We start from the raw sequence: 18793 nt of genomic DNA on the forward strand, positions 1-18793 counted from the left end.
TGACCAACCCCTTAAAATAAAACACAGAAAACATCAAACATGTATACTTTAAAATATACATAAAAGCCATAATGTTTTTACTAATATACACATACCAGCTAGGCTAAAATAAATTAAAATAACATAAGATTGTTACATTGCAAAAAGATGCATATAAGAGTAAGATAATGTTTAAATTACGCCTACCCCATATTATTAAAGCACACATCCCAACTATACTTGCAAAAAAGATATGGGGAAGAAATGGGCAAAAAACTATATAGATCCAGCAAATGTCTCGAAAGATATGAGAATAGTCAAAGACGCACAGAACCTTTTCACAGCCAGACAAATTAATGTCCAGTTACCTTTCCCTAGAGGAGCTCGCAGGAGAGTCGAAAGTATGAAGAAGAAATGACCATTGAAATGTTGCATAATATTGTTGCTAATTCTATGTCATTCAAGCATCCCCTGCTCATTGATGACATGAATTTGTATGAGCTTGTAAAAAGGAAGCAACTAAAATTAAGCTTTCAAGACTGAAGGAGATTTATATTAACACTTTTGCAGATACTTGCAAGGTTAAAGCAAAATAAAAAATCACCAAATGTTGATAAAAGTTGTCTGAGGAAATATCCGTTTCAAATAGAAAAAAGAGGACTATGGCACAGTATACCTATGACATGACCCCGGAGGGGGTTCTCCCTGGTTAAAGGTATACGGGGATGTGCCACGATTTTGGGGGTACCTTAGCAATTTTGGTATGTCGATTGGTGGGTTTGCAGTGGAGACAATACACCAAATTGGGTGCATTAAGGCAAAAGTGCACATAAAAGCGCCAACTTAGGACAAATGTGTGTGCTTTTTGGGTGTTTTTTGTGAAAAATTGGAATACTATAGCTGTAACTTTAATAACGTGTCATTTTAAAATTGAAAATGTATCCACATTTCACTATTAACTCCATTTATAGTGGCATCATCCATGTGGTTTATTCATGGCAGCGATTTAAACAATATAAATTCTTAAGTGAGACATACGTTGAATTTTGAATATATGTGATAATAACTGGCAATACTGTATAGAAGGAAATATTTTCCGAACTCAAATTTAAAATTTAAATTCACATACTAAGTGTTCTTAGGGTATAACCTTAATATTGCGTTCATTCCACAATAATTTTAAGGATGTGTACTATTTTTAAGACTTGTAAAAAGCTGGAAATATCTAAATTGTCATATTAAACGCCAGCTATGGCAACACCCATATCGCTTAGAAATAACACTGACCATCCCAGATGATCAACTTTCTTTCTAAAAAGATATGTTCCGTATGAAGGTGAAGTTTCATTTTCATATCTTTTAACTTAGGGCGAGACTTGTGTTGAATTTTGAAAAAAATAGGAAAATATCTGGCAACACTGTATAAACTGATGTTTTACCCCCCACCCCCATCAAAATAACTTTTCATAAGGCCAACGTATCATCTCAACATGACGAGGTCGATGTTTCTTTCTTTATTATAGAAATGCAATTTGGTATTTTTATGACTTGTAAAAAGTTGAACATTATCCACACCTCACAATTAATCCCCAATTATGGCAACACTCACGTGGTTTATCTGGCAACACTGTATAAACTGATGTCTTACCCCGCCCCCCCGATCAAAATAACTTTTTCATAAGGCCAATATACCATCTCAACATGACGAGGTCGATGTTTCTATCTTTATTATAGAAATGCATTTTGGTATTTTTATGACTTGTAAAAAGTTGAAAATATCCACAAATCACAATTAAACCCCAATTATGGCAACACCCATGTGGTTTAGAACAACACTGACCATTATAACTGATCAAATTTGATATGAATAAAAACTCTCTTGCTAATAAATGTTCCTTGAAAGGATGATGTTTCATTTTCACATCATATAACTTAAGGTGAGATTTGTGTTGAATTTCGAAAAATAGGAAAATGTCTGGCAACACTGTATATACAGATGTGTTTTCCCCAAGCTCAAATGTAACTTTTTCATAAGACCAATGTATCATCTCAACTTGCTGTGGTCGATGTTGAAATCGGAACACTACCATATGGTTTATGAGCTATACAAAGTTGGTATATTTTCATACTTTGAAAAAATTGAGAAACACCCCTATTTCAAATAAATGGTATAACCCACCCTGACATCTGGTGATTATTTTATACTTTCATTGCGGCATCTAAGGTTTGACCTATTCATACCTTATAAAGAAAAAATCATATTTATATTGTGTATATTAGTAACACTGGCTTCAAAACTTGACAATTTGACTGCTGAAAAATGCAAAAATTGTGAAAATAGGCCTAAAATTGAAATGTGCCTGTTACCATGGCAACGGGGATATTTTCCCGAAATTTATCCCATGTGTGTTAGTTTGAGGTCAAGGTCCATCAAATATGAAAGTATAAAGAAAATCTATTTTTGACCGTGGCAATTATATTCTCAAAAATAACAGATAGTTAAAAATCGTAAAACCACTTAATCACAGTGTAATTGCCAGTAATTGAACCGACTACTTTTTAATGAAAGAAGTCTGCTAGTGCGATATATCGACTCAAGTTTGTTCTTTTGAGGGTGCGAAATAAGAGGTTTGCGGAGAAATGTGTGTAACTTTTCTTGTTACCTCGGAGCTAATTTGATATAAAGATATAATCTCGGATTTTGAAGATCGTGAAATGTTAGTTGGTATATAATTTGTGCGGTAACTGTATCTCACTGTAAACAGCAAGAGTTTCGGTACATATATATATACAAGGACTATATATCGTATCGGTATATGCAGACTATTGTCTCATTTCGGAAACAAAGGCCCACCCAGTATTGTTACCTTGCGTTTGCTTTATAATCGTTCACCCAACTGAAACTATAATACCAGCTCATTGCAATACCGCACAGGTAAAACAGAAACATGTGTAGTGTGGATTTAACCAGAGAAGATCTGATTTAACATAGTTGAGCTGTTTTCAATGAGTGTTATCTTGGTTTAATAGCTTTTAATGAGGTTTAAGTCCTGTAGTAAAGGTCGTGGTGAATTTTACTGTAGACAAAACTGCATCATGTCAAAACTCGGCATATTCACTATAAACACGCTGTAAGAGAACATGGGTAAATGTACTCTTGGAGATATTGTGGAAGCAATAGACATGATATGTGAGACTGTAAAATACAACTAATAATGACTTGTAATGACAGGAGCCAGTCATTAAGACCATAATTTAAAGAGAGTAATGCTTGTAAACAAAGCAACCACGTGGGCATGAGACGAAAACATGCCAGCAGACGTGTTTGACTGGCAAATGAAATATTAAAGGTGTCCATATTATGTTTATTACTAGAAATACTGTAAAGACGGAAATAAATTTAATCAGAGAATACACCAATAAGAGAGCATTATTTGCTGAAAATACCCCGGGGAAAATACACTTAGTCATGATCTAAACATACATGATATAATACATGTGTATTGATTTAAATGTTGTATCCATAAGTATCCAAAGATGAGAATAGGATGGCTTGAATGATTAAACAATTATTTAGAAAACACAGGTTGGAAATATTTTGAGCAATCTAGAGCAATGAAATATATTTTATGATAAAATATATCAAGACGTGAAGATCAACCATAAGGAGGAGAGGGAGGAAGGGAAGCAAGAGAATCATGCCTTCATAATCATAATCACATCCCCGTATTTTGCCATAAAACATACATTAGTATAATAAATATGAATATTATTTTAATATGAGTATTATGAATATGAATGATATAATTGTGAAATACTCTGGGAAAACCTGTAGTATAAAAGTATTTTAGAAAGAAAATGACGTTGTAACATAAATTATGCCCAGAACATAGAAGGTCTTGTGAATATTAACTTTATAATTCTGAAACGTGTCAACGTGCCTTCGTATCATCGGGAAAAAACACTCGATGTATAATGTGCTCTGACGCAGCTGCTATAGGCTTACGCGTGGACAAACTCAAGTTTGACCCTTTGAATTAAAACTGCCGCCACATTGTGCCCTGTCCCCTTCAATCTCGATCACCCATCCGCTTCTCCTCTTTGCACTCCTCGACCCGTCCTTCACTCCCTCACTTGCTCCTAGCTTTTAAAATGGATATTCGTGATATTAGGAAACCCATTTGATTTCATGGCAACGCCCTCGTTGCTACGGGTAATCGATCAGCAACTCTGTTGAATCTATTTAAATGAGGCACCTAAATTAAGGTTGGTGGTAAATAACTGTACATCGACGGTAAAATGACGTGTTTTTGTGTGCTGGCGAAGACTCAATCACATCCGTGGGCTGTATGAAAACAAAAGGTACCTCTCGCTCAAGTGGGCGCTTTCACGTGACATTCTTTTGATCACTTATTGACAGTAGCCGGTCTTGTAAAGCGTTAATACACTGTCAGATCAGTTACAGATTTAATGGCGGAACTCTTTTGTCCTAAACAAAAGGTACCTCTCGATGAATAGCTTGTCGATAAACAAAGGAACAATGCGTTACGCAATTATTGCCACTTCACGGATAAGGTTCTGCCTGATAAAGTACACTTCGAGTGTGCAAGGCTGTTTATGTTATTAACAACGCCCTCTTGAATCCAGTATATAAAAAAACCCATTTACTTATCTTAATGCAGCATGACAAAACATTAATTCAAATATCAATACCACGGGATGAGCAGCATGTACTATTATGAGTAATATGCTTGGAAGCATTAAACTTGAGTTCAGTATGGACGGAGTACTAATACAGTTAATGCTTGTTGAATCAGTCCAACAATGCTATGAGATCCTATCGTTTGATTTATTTGAAAACAACGGCGACAGAAATAGAATTAATGAACATAATAATCATCCAAGAAGTAACATACACTCCACCGTGAAGCACGTATTGTGAATGACAAGATCCAAGTATTGTATTGAAACGACGCATTGTGCAATAAGAAGAACGTATAGCATTGTCATGAATGGTCATAGCAGCCGCGAACTGAACGGAACAGCTGAATAATGCTCATGATCGTGATTATATTGTGAAAAGTAAACATGTTTTCTGCCAGGGAAAGTGAACTCAGAGGAGAACAGTTGGGAACGACGTTTCATAACCCAATCTTTGGAGATCCGAAACATACTAGGTATGTTGCAAAAAAGTTATACTATCAAATCTATATGTGACGTGTCATGTCAAAAACAGACACTTTTGGGCAGGTTATCAATTTTGATGTTTTTACATATCTTAAATATAGAGATATTTTGCTCCACAACGCCGTTTTCCCCAATGAAATCGGACATTCCTAAGCGAAGATATCGAATTCGATATCGAAAAAGTTATGGTATTATAAAATTGGAAATTGAGATATCGGCCTTTAAAAATATTATTGACAATGTTAAGAGTAGGAATTATCTTGAAAAATGTCTCAAAAATACCAGATGCCAGTTATATTCCAGTCTGAAACTATCAGACAATATTTTAAACATTAATAACATCACAAATTCGCAACAAACCCAAATTGTGAAAAAATCCCCCCGGACAGATTTTTGACTATTTATCCATTTACGATCCTGCCCTAAAGTGTCTGCTTTTGACATGACACGTCACATATCTTTGGTTGATTTCAAAAGAATTTAAAAAAACCTAATTATATTACTGATATTAAAATATCTCGTCTATTTCACTCGACTGCAGAAGGAAAACCTCTTTTACCATTTTCCCATTTCACTCTATGATGTTCGCTTCCTAAGCTACCGTATCCTCTGGTGTCATCTATTAATTATTTGAATTTGCCCGCCTCTTATCTTCTTCTGACATGTGCTCTACAGGTCCAGTCTGTTACTTCATGAGTCCATTTATGGACGTCTATTTACGTGGGAAGCCCACCATCACGTCGTTTTTATTTTCCTGTATGATATCTTGAATTTCTGTTTTTTTCCTCAAATCGTGTAACATCAATAACAATTCTTCTCATTGCCATTTCTATTACAGCGTCCAACTGTTTTAGTTGTTGTCTACCAAGAAAACAAAATATTTAAAAGTCGGGTTATATTAAGGGATCTGGAATGAGCGTTTTGAGCGTTTCGACAGTATTTTTTGTGGGACATGAGAGCACATCAGACATATCGAATTGCATTCTGAATACGAAGAATGTCGTTCTGATATCAAATAATTTTTATTTTTTGAAATTCACGATATAATACACATTTTATGACAAATTATTAAAATTTGATATTTTTCACATTTTTGATATAACAGTCCTCGAAGTAAATTGTATAAATCTAATGGTATATTCTTAAAGTGTATGCAGCTGGGAAAATTTTGACCTTTCATATTGAAGATATGGATTTTTTCCCAAAAAGACCTAATATTTCTTGGTGTTTGGAAGAAAATCCATATCTTCAATACGAAAGGTCAAAATTTTCAATTGATCGTCGGCTTTTCATCCCACCTACATACACTTTAAGTATAAATCATCAGATTTATAAAGTTTACTTCGAGTACTGTTATATATCAAAATATAAATTTTAATCATTTGCCATAAAATGTGCATTACATTGCAATTTCAAAAATCAAAATTATTTGATATCAGAAGGACATTCTTCGTATTCAGAATGCAATTCGATATGTCTGATGTGCTCTAATGTCCCACAATAAATACTGTTCAAACGTTCATACCCCCATCCCTTAAGGGTATTAAACGTTTTAATAACATTTAGAAAACTTTTTCGAAAACTCAATGCAAAACATTCTAACATAATTTTGTTAAGTGTTAACACTATAGTTTTCCAAAATGTTTGTCAACAAATATTTTGCTTTGACATCTTGACCACATTTTTAAACTGTTGTTATATGCTTTTTTCATATAACAATGTTTTAAAAAAGTTCTCATGACCTTTATAACCCGACATTTAAATGCTATTAAAACGTGTTGAACAAAACCAAAACGCGTTTGGTATAACACGTTTATAACTTATAATATATACTTATATATAAAATACCAGCAGCACTCAAAACGAACCTCGATACGGAGACTCAACTACTCAAAATCGAAATAGAGATGAAAACAAGACGTGCTCGAGTATTATTAGGTACCAAGCCACAGAAATATCATCCGCTCATGCATATCCAATAATATTCAAATCCAAAAGATGGTATGGCAAATTGTTTTGGACTCTGGTATTGGTGTTAGCTTTCAGTGGCTTAGTACGTCAGGCCTTTGTGCTCGTTAAGAGATACATTGATGCTCCAGTTGCTGTTGAGGTAAGTTTGAAACAATGATTTTGTAACCTTGATATAATTGAATAACATCGGGCCTTTTTATTTTTTAGGTTAAAATTATTGTTTTATTTTGTTGTATATTTAATACACCCTGCTATGACTTGTGCAGGATTATTGTCTCTGTTTAGCCGTTTTAAACAGAATCCGTGAGTGCACAGCTGACCTTCACACACATACAAAGAGGTCATGCGAAAGATGGATTTTTTTATGTAAAAAATTCCGCGAAATGTGCAAAAGACCCACTTAACAAATCTCAATGCATTCAATGCTACGATACTATACGTGTCAATGGCAAATCGACATTGACATTTATCGATAAGCAATTTTTTTTGTAATTAAAACTCATGTTTTTGAACCATATCAATTTCTAAGCGCTCTTTATGAAAAGTCATTGTTCATTGAATTTACAACTGTATGACAATACAAAACAGGCTGAAATAGTAACTTTTCGCACAAGATTTGCAATATTTATAGAGAATTTGCCATTGCTCATTGAAATGAATCTAGTATATGGATAATATTATTAAGTGTGCTCTTTCATTTAATGACATAAAACTTGAAATATATTGTAAGGCCGTTTCCAACAGATTTACAATATTCGTCTTACTATAAACATTGAATTGCGTCATCTCTTGACGTAAGAAGAAATGTTTTTAGCCGAAAGTGTTAGCTTTCGTTCGATATAAAAAAAAATGATTGGATGAAGGGAACATTCGGGGTTTTGATAAAAACCAATCACAGACGCCGTATTTTCCACTAGTCACCAGCTAGAAGCTCACATGGTTCTTACGATGCTACAATCCAGGAAAAAAAAGTTGGCACAGTTTGCCTGTCTTTTGGTATATCTTTGCCCCCGCTCCCCCAATTCAATGTTGGACCAAGCCATGTTGTCAACAGGTCCGTGAGACCCTCCAACATTGAATGATGGGGAGTGGGGAAGGGTGAGATATAAGGGAGTCTGTACTTCACATATATTGCATGCATGTTTCCCTCGCCTCCCCAATTTTAATAGGGCACGCATTTCCATTGTTTAGTGCTGGTGTGCCAACTATTAATTTCCTGGGTTGTAGGCACTCAATCGTGTAGTGTAAACACAGACTGTGTAGAGACAAGGCACTGCTTGCTTGGAAGAAATTGTGTGCTCAGGTGTATCAAAGTGGAAACTGTGTAGGGGTGCGTTTACCAGTCTTCCGAGAGTTTCCTGAAAATGCCAGTATAAAATATTATATGAAATACCTTTCCCATGGCTGATTTTAACGGGGTTTGAAACCACGTAAAACGGAGAAATCGACCCTTCTCATCACGTAAACAAGCTATTTTAGTATGGATGTAATCTTCATAAGAATTTCCGAATGCTGATTGGTTGATTGTTTCACTGTACATGCATATCATGGTGCGGAATTATTTTTCCTATGGGAAAATACACTGGGGGCGTTGAGGCTGTTAATCGAATCACACATCTCTAACTAATACTTCCATTTCAGCTGAAGGTGGTTTCAAAGACGCACTTGGATTTCCCCGCCGTGACTGTTTGTAACACTAATAAAGTCAGACGATCTGCTATCAGTAGGTCTAAACATAGACAAGTTCTAACGGTGGATGATAACACACCTAATGCTTACAGAGGTAATAATTTCAAGTCACATTATCCAAAAAGACTGCATATTTATGCATGATTGTAATGCCCAATGGTGTACTAAATTACCATGTGAATTACTAAGCCTAAGGTGCTTTAACATGTTTAATTACAGTTAAATTTAGAAGGTTTTATTCGCCAATTTCTCATAGAGCTCCGCATTTAAGCGGCGTTTTTGTTTTTGTTGTTGTTGTTTATGACCAGAAAACCTGCTTGACAGTAAATTTTTACTTATAATAATTATTGTGTAATTATTTTGGCAAATATTCTTATTTCAAGTTTTGAGTTGGATTATAGAAGTACAAAATGGTATGTCACACTGCCCAAAAGAACATTGCATGGCTATGGTGGTACACTATCACACTAACTTTATTCATATTGTCTAAGTCTAAATATCATTTAGGTTATGAGAAAAATCTGTATTTTAATGGGGGTAAAGTGAGAGTGACGAGGCTGTTAATTTTACATCCTTTAATGGTTTCAGACTCATTCTGGATATTTATATATGCGTTGCATTATCAGTGCTTACATGCCGCATACGATTTTTTTTGCATTTAAGAGGAAATCATATGTGTAGGTACGCAGTACGCAAAAAAAAAAAAAGAGGGCGAACAAGGAAGATAGGGGGGGCTATGACGAAAATGGTCAAAAATGGGTTAATAATTACAAATGTTACAAACAGGTGGGGCCAGAGAAGGTGGGAGGCAAGGCTTCTGACAGGGTCAGCTGCCCCCATTGCCCCACCTGCTACGCCACTACGCCACTTCTTTTCTGTAATAATGAGTGAAGTCTGACAATTATTTTTTTGTTTATAACAGTTTGGGTAGCATTAATTGTTTTTAAGCAAATCATGCAGATACGACTTAGATTTTAATGCAAGAAAGTGTATATGCGCAGATACAACGTTCGTAACGTTGCTATCTAGAACACAAGGACCGGATTATGTATGGTTATTGGTGATTCTTCTGCAGCAAAATAAAAAAATAAAACAAAACAATATACATTGTACACTAAGCAATTACAGTACATACGTTATGAGTTTGGCAGACAGCTGAATCCGTATTCTTCTTTTGGTAAATTCATGTTACGCACGAATTCTTTTATAAGTAAAGTGCCCAGAAGCTTATGTAATGGGCGCTATAGAAATCTCTATCATTATTATTTATTGTTATTAATTCATTCAAAACTTATTCATTGCATCACTACATTATACGGCTCAGTGCACACAAAACTATTAATTAGTCAGTGTTATGTGTCAATGAATATGAACCTCGTCATTTTATTAATTTCAACTTACCTCCATTGCATCTATAAGGCACCTCATGTTCTGGTAGCTCCGACCTTGGGCGGAAAGGCTGTATAATGAGCTACTTTGTGATGACTTTAAATGTCTATTTAGGTTACTCTATCTAAACCACTGAACTCTAAATTTGGAATATGTCCTATATAATAGGTTTCTATAAGTTGAAATTAATAAAATGACGAGGTTCATATTCAAGACAATTGTAAGCGTTCGTATGTAATTGAAACTTAACACTGACTAATTACTAGTTTTGTGTGCACTGAGGAGCCTTCGGGCGAAACGGACCGTAGTGAACATGGAATAAATTTGTTTCTTTTAATGTTATGTACACGCTCTCCTTCACTGGATCGAGCACTCTTTTTAATAAAAGAAGAAACACAACTTTATGAATAAGTTTCTTATTTTACATGTTTTAGAAGCAATTAATCGAATAATTGGAATGATAAAAAAAATCAATAAAATAATGTAAGTAAACCAATCGAAACTCAAAGAACCTTCTCTTGCAAAATCACAAAACTTGTTGATACGACTATATTGTACTCTCCCGGCGATTTGATTTTCATTTTTTTTTATCTTGGGCAATGATAACAGCTATGATGTCATATAACTACTTCTATATTGTTTTACACTATGTCCTCGTTTAATTTCGGACCGAAAAAATGAGATATAACAGAAAAAATTTATATTTCATACCAGCGTCTATACCGTCCAATGTTCTTCATCTTCTTCCTCCTCCTTATCTTCTTTCATCTTCATCTATCTTATATCATCACATATTTATTATCATATGAATCTATACCTAAGGTGAATGTGGGAACCAACAGTTCAAGTGTAGCAGCGGTGGAGATATGGGAGTCTGTATTAGCAATGATATGCTGTGTGACAATATTGCGCATTGCTACAACGGAGAAGATGAGATCGATTGCGGTAAGGTTGAATACAATTTAGAATAAGCAATGGTTCTGTTTTAATATCTGTTTACTGAAGAAAAGCAGATCACTAACAGAGCCTGCTAAATAATCGTCTGACGCGGTTCTAGAAGCGCGCATAGCGACCAAACAACGAATTTACATTATGAAGAAAACGATAAAATCACTCTTCGTAATTAGCAAAATAGCAACCATCTATATTATTATCTATGTAATGAGAAAAACCACTGCAATGATTTACTTTCACGATTGTAAGCGATATTATTATCATTATTATTATTGTCGTTGTAATAATTATAATGTTATCGTTCATTACTAGAGTGCAAGAACAGTGAATATAAATGCGATATTGGCATCTGCATTCCAAAACTAAAAGTTTGTGACGGAAAAATAGATTGCTCGTTGGGCAGTAAAAACAACAGTGACGAACGACATTCCTTATGTGGTAAGAAGGTCATACAAAATGAGGAGAAAGGGATAAAGAAAAAGAATACCAAGAAGAAGAAAGAAGACGAAGACGAAGAAGAAGAATATTTGAGAACAATTTCTATACCCATTTAATGTATACACAGGTGGAACCCTGCTTTCTTAGATTATCATTTTTATTAATCCCAGCATTGAATGAATGCCGAAATAAGAACAGGCGTTTCTAGTGTACAATGTCTGACTTTGCCTGAGAGGACTTAGCCTGAGCTTCACGGGCTCTCTTCATACATAAATGGACAAATACAATGAAGGGTCGCCATTGCTCTCCATAAACAAATGAACAAATACAATGGAGAAGTCCGACTGCCATACAATGAGCCACGTGCCCTCTCAAGGAGATGCTCTGTGTTCGAAATCATTACCGCAACGTTTTCTAGAAAAGTGGCCGGAGTGCCCCTCTCTATTTCGAAACGATTGGACAAGAATCTTAAGTGTAAAGCTGCTGCGGAGATTCGCTACACCTACTCTATAACAAGTCCCTTACTTTCCCGCCATTGAATCAAGCTAGTGCCCATTTGTACAGCTGGGTAGGGAGAGGCAATATAGGGTAAAGAGCATTGCCTTAGTGCAAAACACTTTGACGTCACGGGAATTCGAACCAGCGACCTCGAGCTACTTCACGGTTATGAATCGAAGTCCTAGACCGCTGCACCGCCATGCCCCGTAATTGGTCATTACGGTCTGATTCGGTTCACGTTACGTATGAAAGAATTGTTAGTGAATAAGTTGCTTGTCTCAGCTATTTTACCGATCCGATTTTACTTCTTGTATTTGTTTTTAACCTAGACCATGTTGAACTCCAACGAACTGGATGGAAGTGTGGTCTTACTATAGTTTATATACCAAAGTTGTTCTTGTGTGATGGGTATAAAGACTGTCCAGGCGGTGAGGATGAGGATAGTGACACCTGTGTGGTTAAAGGTATCTTCCTCTTTTTAATACACTCAGAACGTCCATCGATGCCTATTGTTATACAAAGCTCACTCAGTCATTTAATTAGGCACTGTACTCGATCGAACATGACCTATCTTATGTTTCCTAGGTAACGAAGCATCCTGGAATCCCTGGAAGGTGAGAACTATTCCTTATGTGAGTTCATGTTACATGACAAACAATTTGAGACCATTTTCATTGATATCGGAGCACTTTCAGGAAAACACTGATAACCCCCTATCCCATTGTTGACCTTTCCGCCTATAAGTCAAACACGGTAAGTGGTTGTTGGCAAAATTCGCGCAATTTTGAAATTTCAACCCTGTTGTATGAAATTTGACCCTTAGGAACATTTTTTGAATTTATTAACGTAGCTTGCCTTTTTCAACACAAGTTTTCTGATCTAGACACATTGGCCAGAACTTTATTTCCGAGGGTGCACGCTAGGCTCTCCTTCCAACTGAACTTTATCTATAAGCAACAATTTCCCATACGTAACTCAATTTGGTCAAAGTATGGACTTGGGTGGGTTTTGATTCATGTATTCAATTGTTCATTCTATTTTAGACTATTCATATTCCAACGTTTGTGCAGTTCCCTAACACTTTAAATAGATATCTGTTTTTGGCTCTTTTTTACCTCAATAGGTAGTGATACGTGTAAAGAAGGCGAATTCAGCTGTGAAGCTTCGTCTTTGAATATAAATGGTAACCACGTTGTTGAATGCTTCCCGAAATCAGCCCTTTGTGATGGTGTTATTAATTGCTATAACATGAGCGACGAAAGTAATTTGTACTGTGCAGGTAAGGATATAATAAACACTATGGGCTTTTTCCAACAGTCTTGAGTAGTAACCATCAAGCGCATTAATAAACTTTGATGTAATTGTACATGTTTTTGTAATGTACATCAGGACTGATTCAACTGTAGTGGAAAAAAGCTTGATTTTTAGATTTCTAGGCAGACGGCCGGCATTGCCAGATCTTCCATAATACTGTTGCAAGTTTGCCATGCTTGGGATTTCCTGATGTTAAACGTATTTTTACTGCTACCAATCCGAGCCCCGAGGTATTTGAAATCGTTATCTATTTCAAGGTCATTGTCATCAGTCTTTGGATTGGGATGGAGCCATATTGCATATCATTGCTTTGGTTTTCTTGGCGTTCATGCTGAGACCGACTATAAGTGCAGCAGCTGCATCACGATGGAGTAGCTCTTTTCGTTTTTGTGGGCCTATCCTTCTACTTTTCCTGGTATTCAGTGGGTAATTTTCATTCCCATCTAGTGCATTTCTAAAATCGATGAAGACTAAAGACTTCAACAATTCTTCTCAAGGCTATTATTTGTGAAGCTGTTGACCTTTCATTTTTAATACATGATTCAGGAAAGGACACATTCTGTTGAGTAGAAGTCTATTGTATGTAAGGTCTTTGCCACTATGGATGATAAGCAGATGTCTCTATAGTTCTTGCCTTTTCTGAGATCATCGCGTTTTGGAGGGATTGGGATGAGATTGAAAATTTGGGCTTCCTAACATGCAGCAAAGCCTCATTACAAAAAAGGAGTATCATCATGTGGGTATCTGTGATCGCTTGGACTCTATTCAGGACCATCCTGCAAAACACTTCTCTAATATGGTGCTGGCTTTGTATTTGGCTTGTGGGTATAGCTTGTCCCCTTCTCAAATACTGTTGCGATGAAACGTCAACGAACATTACCTTATGTACAGCAAGTGTTTATGATTTTAAGTAAAAGCTGGCTCATCAAAAGCCCATCTGCTTTCAATGTTTCAGAGATACTGTGTCCAAAGCAAATGCTATTGGCATGGTCTTGATTTATGATGTCTTTGCAACTTTTTCTAAACGTCCTGGGTGGCATAACAGTATTATCCATGAGTAAACCCATTTTATTTTAATATTTCAGTTGACATTATTCCGCCGAGGATCACGAACAGGGGTGAATTCTTCTCTTTCGTGGATGTCGAATTTGTTGACGGAACTGAACCAAGAGGCGCAAGGGCAAAGTGGGAAGATATAATAGCAATAGACAACTTCGGGGATGAACTTCGATTTGAAACAGGTAATTGTGCAATATCATAAATAGACTTCAATTGATTACTACTTTAATCGTTCAGAACTAATAGAGTACAGTAGATTCAAATCTTCATTTTGCCGTTTGTTCAAAACATGCATATTTTTCAAATGGTGCCGTGATGGCCTCTTGTATTTACTCGTTGTCCTTTTGATGATGATAATGAATTCATATGTAGTGACAAAATGACGTGTAGAAACATCTCATGATGTTATCAAAGTTACAGTGTGTATATATCTACACTAAAAGCAACATTTGAATCGAACTGCTCCTCACATTTTGAGAACACTGTTATAGAAGCCATTTTCGCAATTTCGGAAAATTGCAACTTCGCATGCTCAGACATCGTGACATAGTACTTCGACGAGAGATGAAACCTCATTGAAATACTGCCCAAGAAAGGATTGGTTGGACTCATTCACTCACATGACGTCACCATCGAAACGTTTCCTGATTATATACAGCAAGTCATCACAGCACCACCATCTGTTATCGTGGTTTTTCTTAATAATATTAATTTTCATTATATTCAAGATATATACCTATTAGAAACATGGCCGTACAGTAATAGCAATTTGAGCAAAGGCGACTTTTTCCCGGAAGGGCAATATCTTGTTTTAGAGATCGTCACAGATGAAGCACGGAATTATTATAATGGATTTTTTGTTCTCTCTGTGAGAGCAGGTAAGTTTCGTATAAAAAGACAAGTACATTCAGCTTCAAGCTTCGGTATCAAAACAATTCTGGCAAAAGGCACATTTAGACAAACAAGTGTTGTCAACCTTTTGAACACAACACATATGTCGCACGAAAGCCAAAAATGAATTTTTAGTGTCTCAAACCAAAATCGCATTTTTTATCGAAATCAATAAACCTGTCCCTCTCTGAATGAGTAAAACATTAAAACAAATACTGAAAAAGTAACAGTGGTATCTGATTGAGAGAAACAAAACAATAGTATACGATAAAAACAGATTATTGTAATTAAAATTTTTTTGTGGTTGTAATTATAACTCGTCGATATTTCGACCACCGATGAATGCCAGATTATTAAACTGCCTCAATCGTGACGTTTTCCTTCAGTACAGGAAATCATCACAATAATGGGCTGTCCAGATGATATTACGAAAGAGATAGGATCTAATGTTAATGATGTTGAAGTCTCTTGGAATCCACCTACTGCAGTTATAACTACCATCAGTGGAAGTACATCTCTTGCACCTACTGTTCCGCCCATCTACATGCCTGGACATCGATTTTCTCCCGGTGTGACGAGCATTGATTATGAATTTCGCTACGACAAGATTTGTTCCTTTAACGTAACTGTTCTTGTAGGTATGTAATTTATGCACTAAAATATTGCCCTTTTAAAAGGTATTTCAAACTCAAAGTCCCAAACACGCCACCAGCGGGTGCTGCCCGACGGCCGACACAGGCCCGGGTCAGATGACATAATAGCAGCATACCTGTATTTTATCGATGATAACAACACCATTAAGTGCTTAAACTCGCCTTAATCTTAAGTCAAAACGCTGTACATATACATTCAGAGACACAAATTGAAATGAACACTGTGAATGAATTAAAGATTTTAATCTTTAAAGATTTTTAACTTTAATTTAGTTTTAGCATTTAAAAATGCTAAAACAGTGGAAATAAACAAAGACAATTATTTCAAACACCCAATAAATGCGCGCGAAGTAGTTATTTTCTCTAAAAGGTTATTTCGTCTCAGGGTTGTTTGGGGTTTAAATATGGGTTCTTTATATATGATTCGTCAATTTAAGCATCACGCGAAATTTTAAGACGTACAAGATGCGATCTTACACGCATAATATGCAATCTTACACGTGTAAGATGCCATCTTACACGTGTAAAGTTGCACGTATAATCTTACACGTGTTTGGTCCACTTGGTCATTCATTCGGATGACGTTATCGGCGTTTGTTGTGGTGCACGGGCGTTTTTGCAGTTGTCACTGTACGCGCTTGGCGAATCGTCACTATACGTAAATCGCAACGATTTCAATTATGTCCTTCAGCTGACACGGATCCACCAGAAATCTTCGGATGTAATATCAGTATTGACTTGATCATGCCTGAGTACGAAGACGCTATGTTTTTCCCTGATGGGGCTTATATATATAATTGGAGCAGGCCATATGCTGAAGAAAGGCCAAATAAATCTCATGAAGTCAGCTTGGTCACGGAAACCAGACAAGGCGTAGACCCTCTGTTTTTCCCTGGCAGAACCACAGTTAATTATGTGTTTAGAGATCAGAATGGAAACACAGCGGAATGTAACTTTACTGTTACAGTTCGTAAGTACAAACATTGTATATAGGTCGGCTGCAAACCATTGTTTAATTGGGTTATAGGGAACGGCACACCGTATAATTAAAGAAAGAATAATAGTATGACAATTTTACCTTGGCATTTTAGTTAAAACTAAAAATTATGAAATTGCACCTCTTTATTTAATTCATGCAACTTTTGAGCATGGTCAATTCATAAAAAACGAAACAACACAACGACGTAACCCAACATACTTCCCTTTTCAGCCGATGACAGACCACCTAGAGTAAAGTGCCCTGGGAACATCAACCAATCTGTTCCAGTAGGTATCAAAGGAAGATTCATAATATGGCAGGAGCCAATAGTAAGTGACTACTCTTTCAGGAGTGGAGAAAAAGTAATGCTTGTATCCCAAAGTCACACATCGGGAGAATTCTTCCCACTCGGCTGCACAGGTGTAACGTACAAGTACTCCGATTGGGTTGATAACACAGCTGTGTGCAAATTTGATGTTCGTCTCTTTCAAAGCAGAGGATGATTTAAGGAAGCCCCATCATGCACTGTAAAAGTGTTATGACTAGAGTTTCAACTGCCACTTTACTTTTCAAATCCCATTGAACTCTGTGCAAAAGATGTTGTTTTAGAATTGCCCGTGTGTCATTATTACTTGGTCGATTTCAGATCTAAAGTGATGTATGCATGAAGGATAATTCACACCTTCTGTAGATAACATAAAATGTGAAATCGACCAACTTTTTGAAGGTGTTTTATTGTAAATATATCTGTCCAAATTCAAATTTAACCATGCACGTGTGTATGCAGTGGGCGGGCAGTGGTGTCATGTTCACTCACACAGCTGTGCTAACCGCAAGACTTGCTGGGAAGTGCTTAAATCATCCTCTGCTTTCAAAGTAAGTATTTATATAGATGTGTGTGTATAGCCATTATCTAACTCTATGGCACGTCTTAGGGGCCAACTATTAAGATTTCCTTCTAAGTATGAAGTTTACCTCCTGTGAATTGAGAAGACCCTTACAAGCATTATACATAATACGTACAACTTTGGAATCCCTTTATACCAATTTAAAAATTAAAATGTGAAGTAAATTTAGTACAAGAAGGTGCTTTAAACAGTTTTCATAAAATCGAACTGAAATAAGTACAACAACACAAGAACACAAGCTTTTCACAAATCGACATTTTTTCACACTCGTTTTTCTCCGAAAAGCACTTTTTAGTTGTCTTTAAAATCCACCACTGTGTATTGAACCAGACCATCTCCGAAAAGCCCCAAAAATTTATCAAGGGACAAAATAGATGTGTGCCCTCTACGTATCAAGCAAACCTCGCTGCGTATCGAGAAAAACTCTTTGTTCATTGAAAACTGATTATATATATATATTTTCGTCTTCATCCTGGGTTACTTTGGTTATAATTTTTCATTAAAACTAGCTACAACCAACCCAAATTTTTAGCGTGCAAGATCGACACACATTAGGGCCTTGCACCCTCCACTTTCTTAGGACGATGTTTCGAAAAGATGATTTGCAGACGTCTTAACAAAATACTACATTATCACCTTGGTTTACAGACCAAAATCAGGAAGTCGAAATATTTGATTGTGAAGACGGTATTCAGATTCCTATGTGGAAAACGTGCAATACTGTTCCTGACTGTAGCAATGGAAAAGATGAACTGGTGTGCGGCTCTTTTGAAGGTACCTTTTTGTAATCAGTTAGGGCTCTGGAATGAGCGTTTTGACAATATTTTTGTGGGACATGAGAGCACGTTAGACATATCGAATAGCGTTCTGAATACAAAGAATGT

The 18793-nt window shown here is 36.1% G+C and overlaps 3 protein-coding genes across 4 annotated transcripts in view; all 3 read left to right on the forward strand.

Moving 5' to 3' along the window:
• Positions 1-4743: 4743 nt before the first annotated feature.
• LOC140171985 (uncharacterized) lies at positions 4744-9804 on the forward strand. Its single transcript, XM_072195333.1, has 4 exons — positions 4744-5156; positions 7018-7276; positions 8779-8920; positions 9749-9804. Exons 1-4 carry the CDS (start codon positions 5068-5070, stop codon positions 9802-9804), a joined length of 546 nt encoding a protein of 181 aa, XP_072051434.1. The 5' UTR covers positions 4744-5067.
• Positions 9805-11042: 1238 nt separating this feature from the next.
• On the forward strand, positions 11043-17879 carry LOC140171420 (hyalin-like). The gene is made up of 9 exons (XM_072194678.1): positions 11043-11160; positions 11482-11607; positions 12435-12569; positions 13229-13384; positions 14505-14660; positions 15207-15356; positions 15756-16007; positions 16714-16992; positions 17233-17879. Exons 1-9 carry the CDS (start codon positions 11082-11084, stop codon positions 17502-17504), a joined length of 1605 nt encoding a protein of 534 aa, XP_072050779.1. The 5' UTR covers positions 11043-11081; the 3' UTR covers positions 17505-17879.
• The window catches only part of LOC140171421 (epithelial sodium channel subunit alpha-like), a 36032-nt gene continuing 35114 nt past the window's right edge, over positions 17876-18793 (forward strand). For both annotated transcript variants that reach the window (XM_072194680.1, XM_072194679.1), the window contains exon 1: positions 17876-18683. Coding sequence is in view for 1 of the 2 variants with exons in the window: in XM_072194679.1 (XP_072050780.1) it covers positions 18611-18683 (73 nt within the window). In the remaining variant the exon portion in view is untranslated. The remainder of the gene's footprint in view (positions 18684-18793) is intronic.

The sequence above is a fragment of the Amphiura filiformis genome, chromosome 15 (genome assembly GCF_039555335.1).
Source record: "Amphiura filiformis chromosome 15, Afil_fr2py, whole genome shotgun sequence".
Classification (NCBI taxonomy): domain Eukaryota; kingdom Metazoa; phylum Echinodermata; class Ophiuroidea; order Amphilepidida; family Amphiuridae; genus Amphiura; species Amphiura filiformis.

What these genes read in the sequence shown, in the direction of transcription:
- LOC140171985 (XM_072195333.1), top strand. Translation starts at nt 5,068, where the DNA reads ATGTTTTCTGCCAGGGAAAGTGAACTCAGAGGAGAACAGTTGGGAACG. An exon ending in GGAGATCCGAAACATACTAG is followed by an intron (nt 5,157 to 7,017) that starts GTATGTTGCAAA and finishes ATAAAATACCAG; the next exon opens with CAGCACTCAAAACGAACCTC. An exon ending in CACACCTAATGCTTACAGAG is followed by an intron (nt 8,921 to 9,748) that starts GTAATAATTTCA and finishes TGTTTATAACAG; the next exon opens with TTTGGGTAGCATTAATTGTT.
- LOC140171420 (XM_072194678.1), top strand. Translation starts at nt 11,082, where the DNA reads ATGGGAGTCTGTATTAGCAATGATATGCTGTGTGACAATATTGCGCAT. An exon ending in TGTTCTCTCTGTGAGAGCAG is followed by an intron (nt 15,357 to 15,755) that starts GTAAGTTTCGTA and finishes GTTTTCCTTCAG; the next exon opens with TACAGGAAATCATCACAATA. An exon ending in TAACGTAACTGTTCTTGTAG is followed by an intron (nt 16,008 to 16,713) that starts GTATGTAATTTA and finishes TATGTCCTTCAG; the next exon opens with CTGACACGGATCCACCAGAA.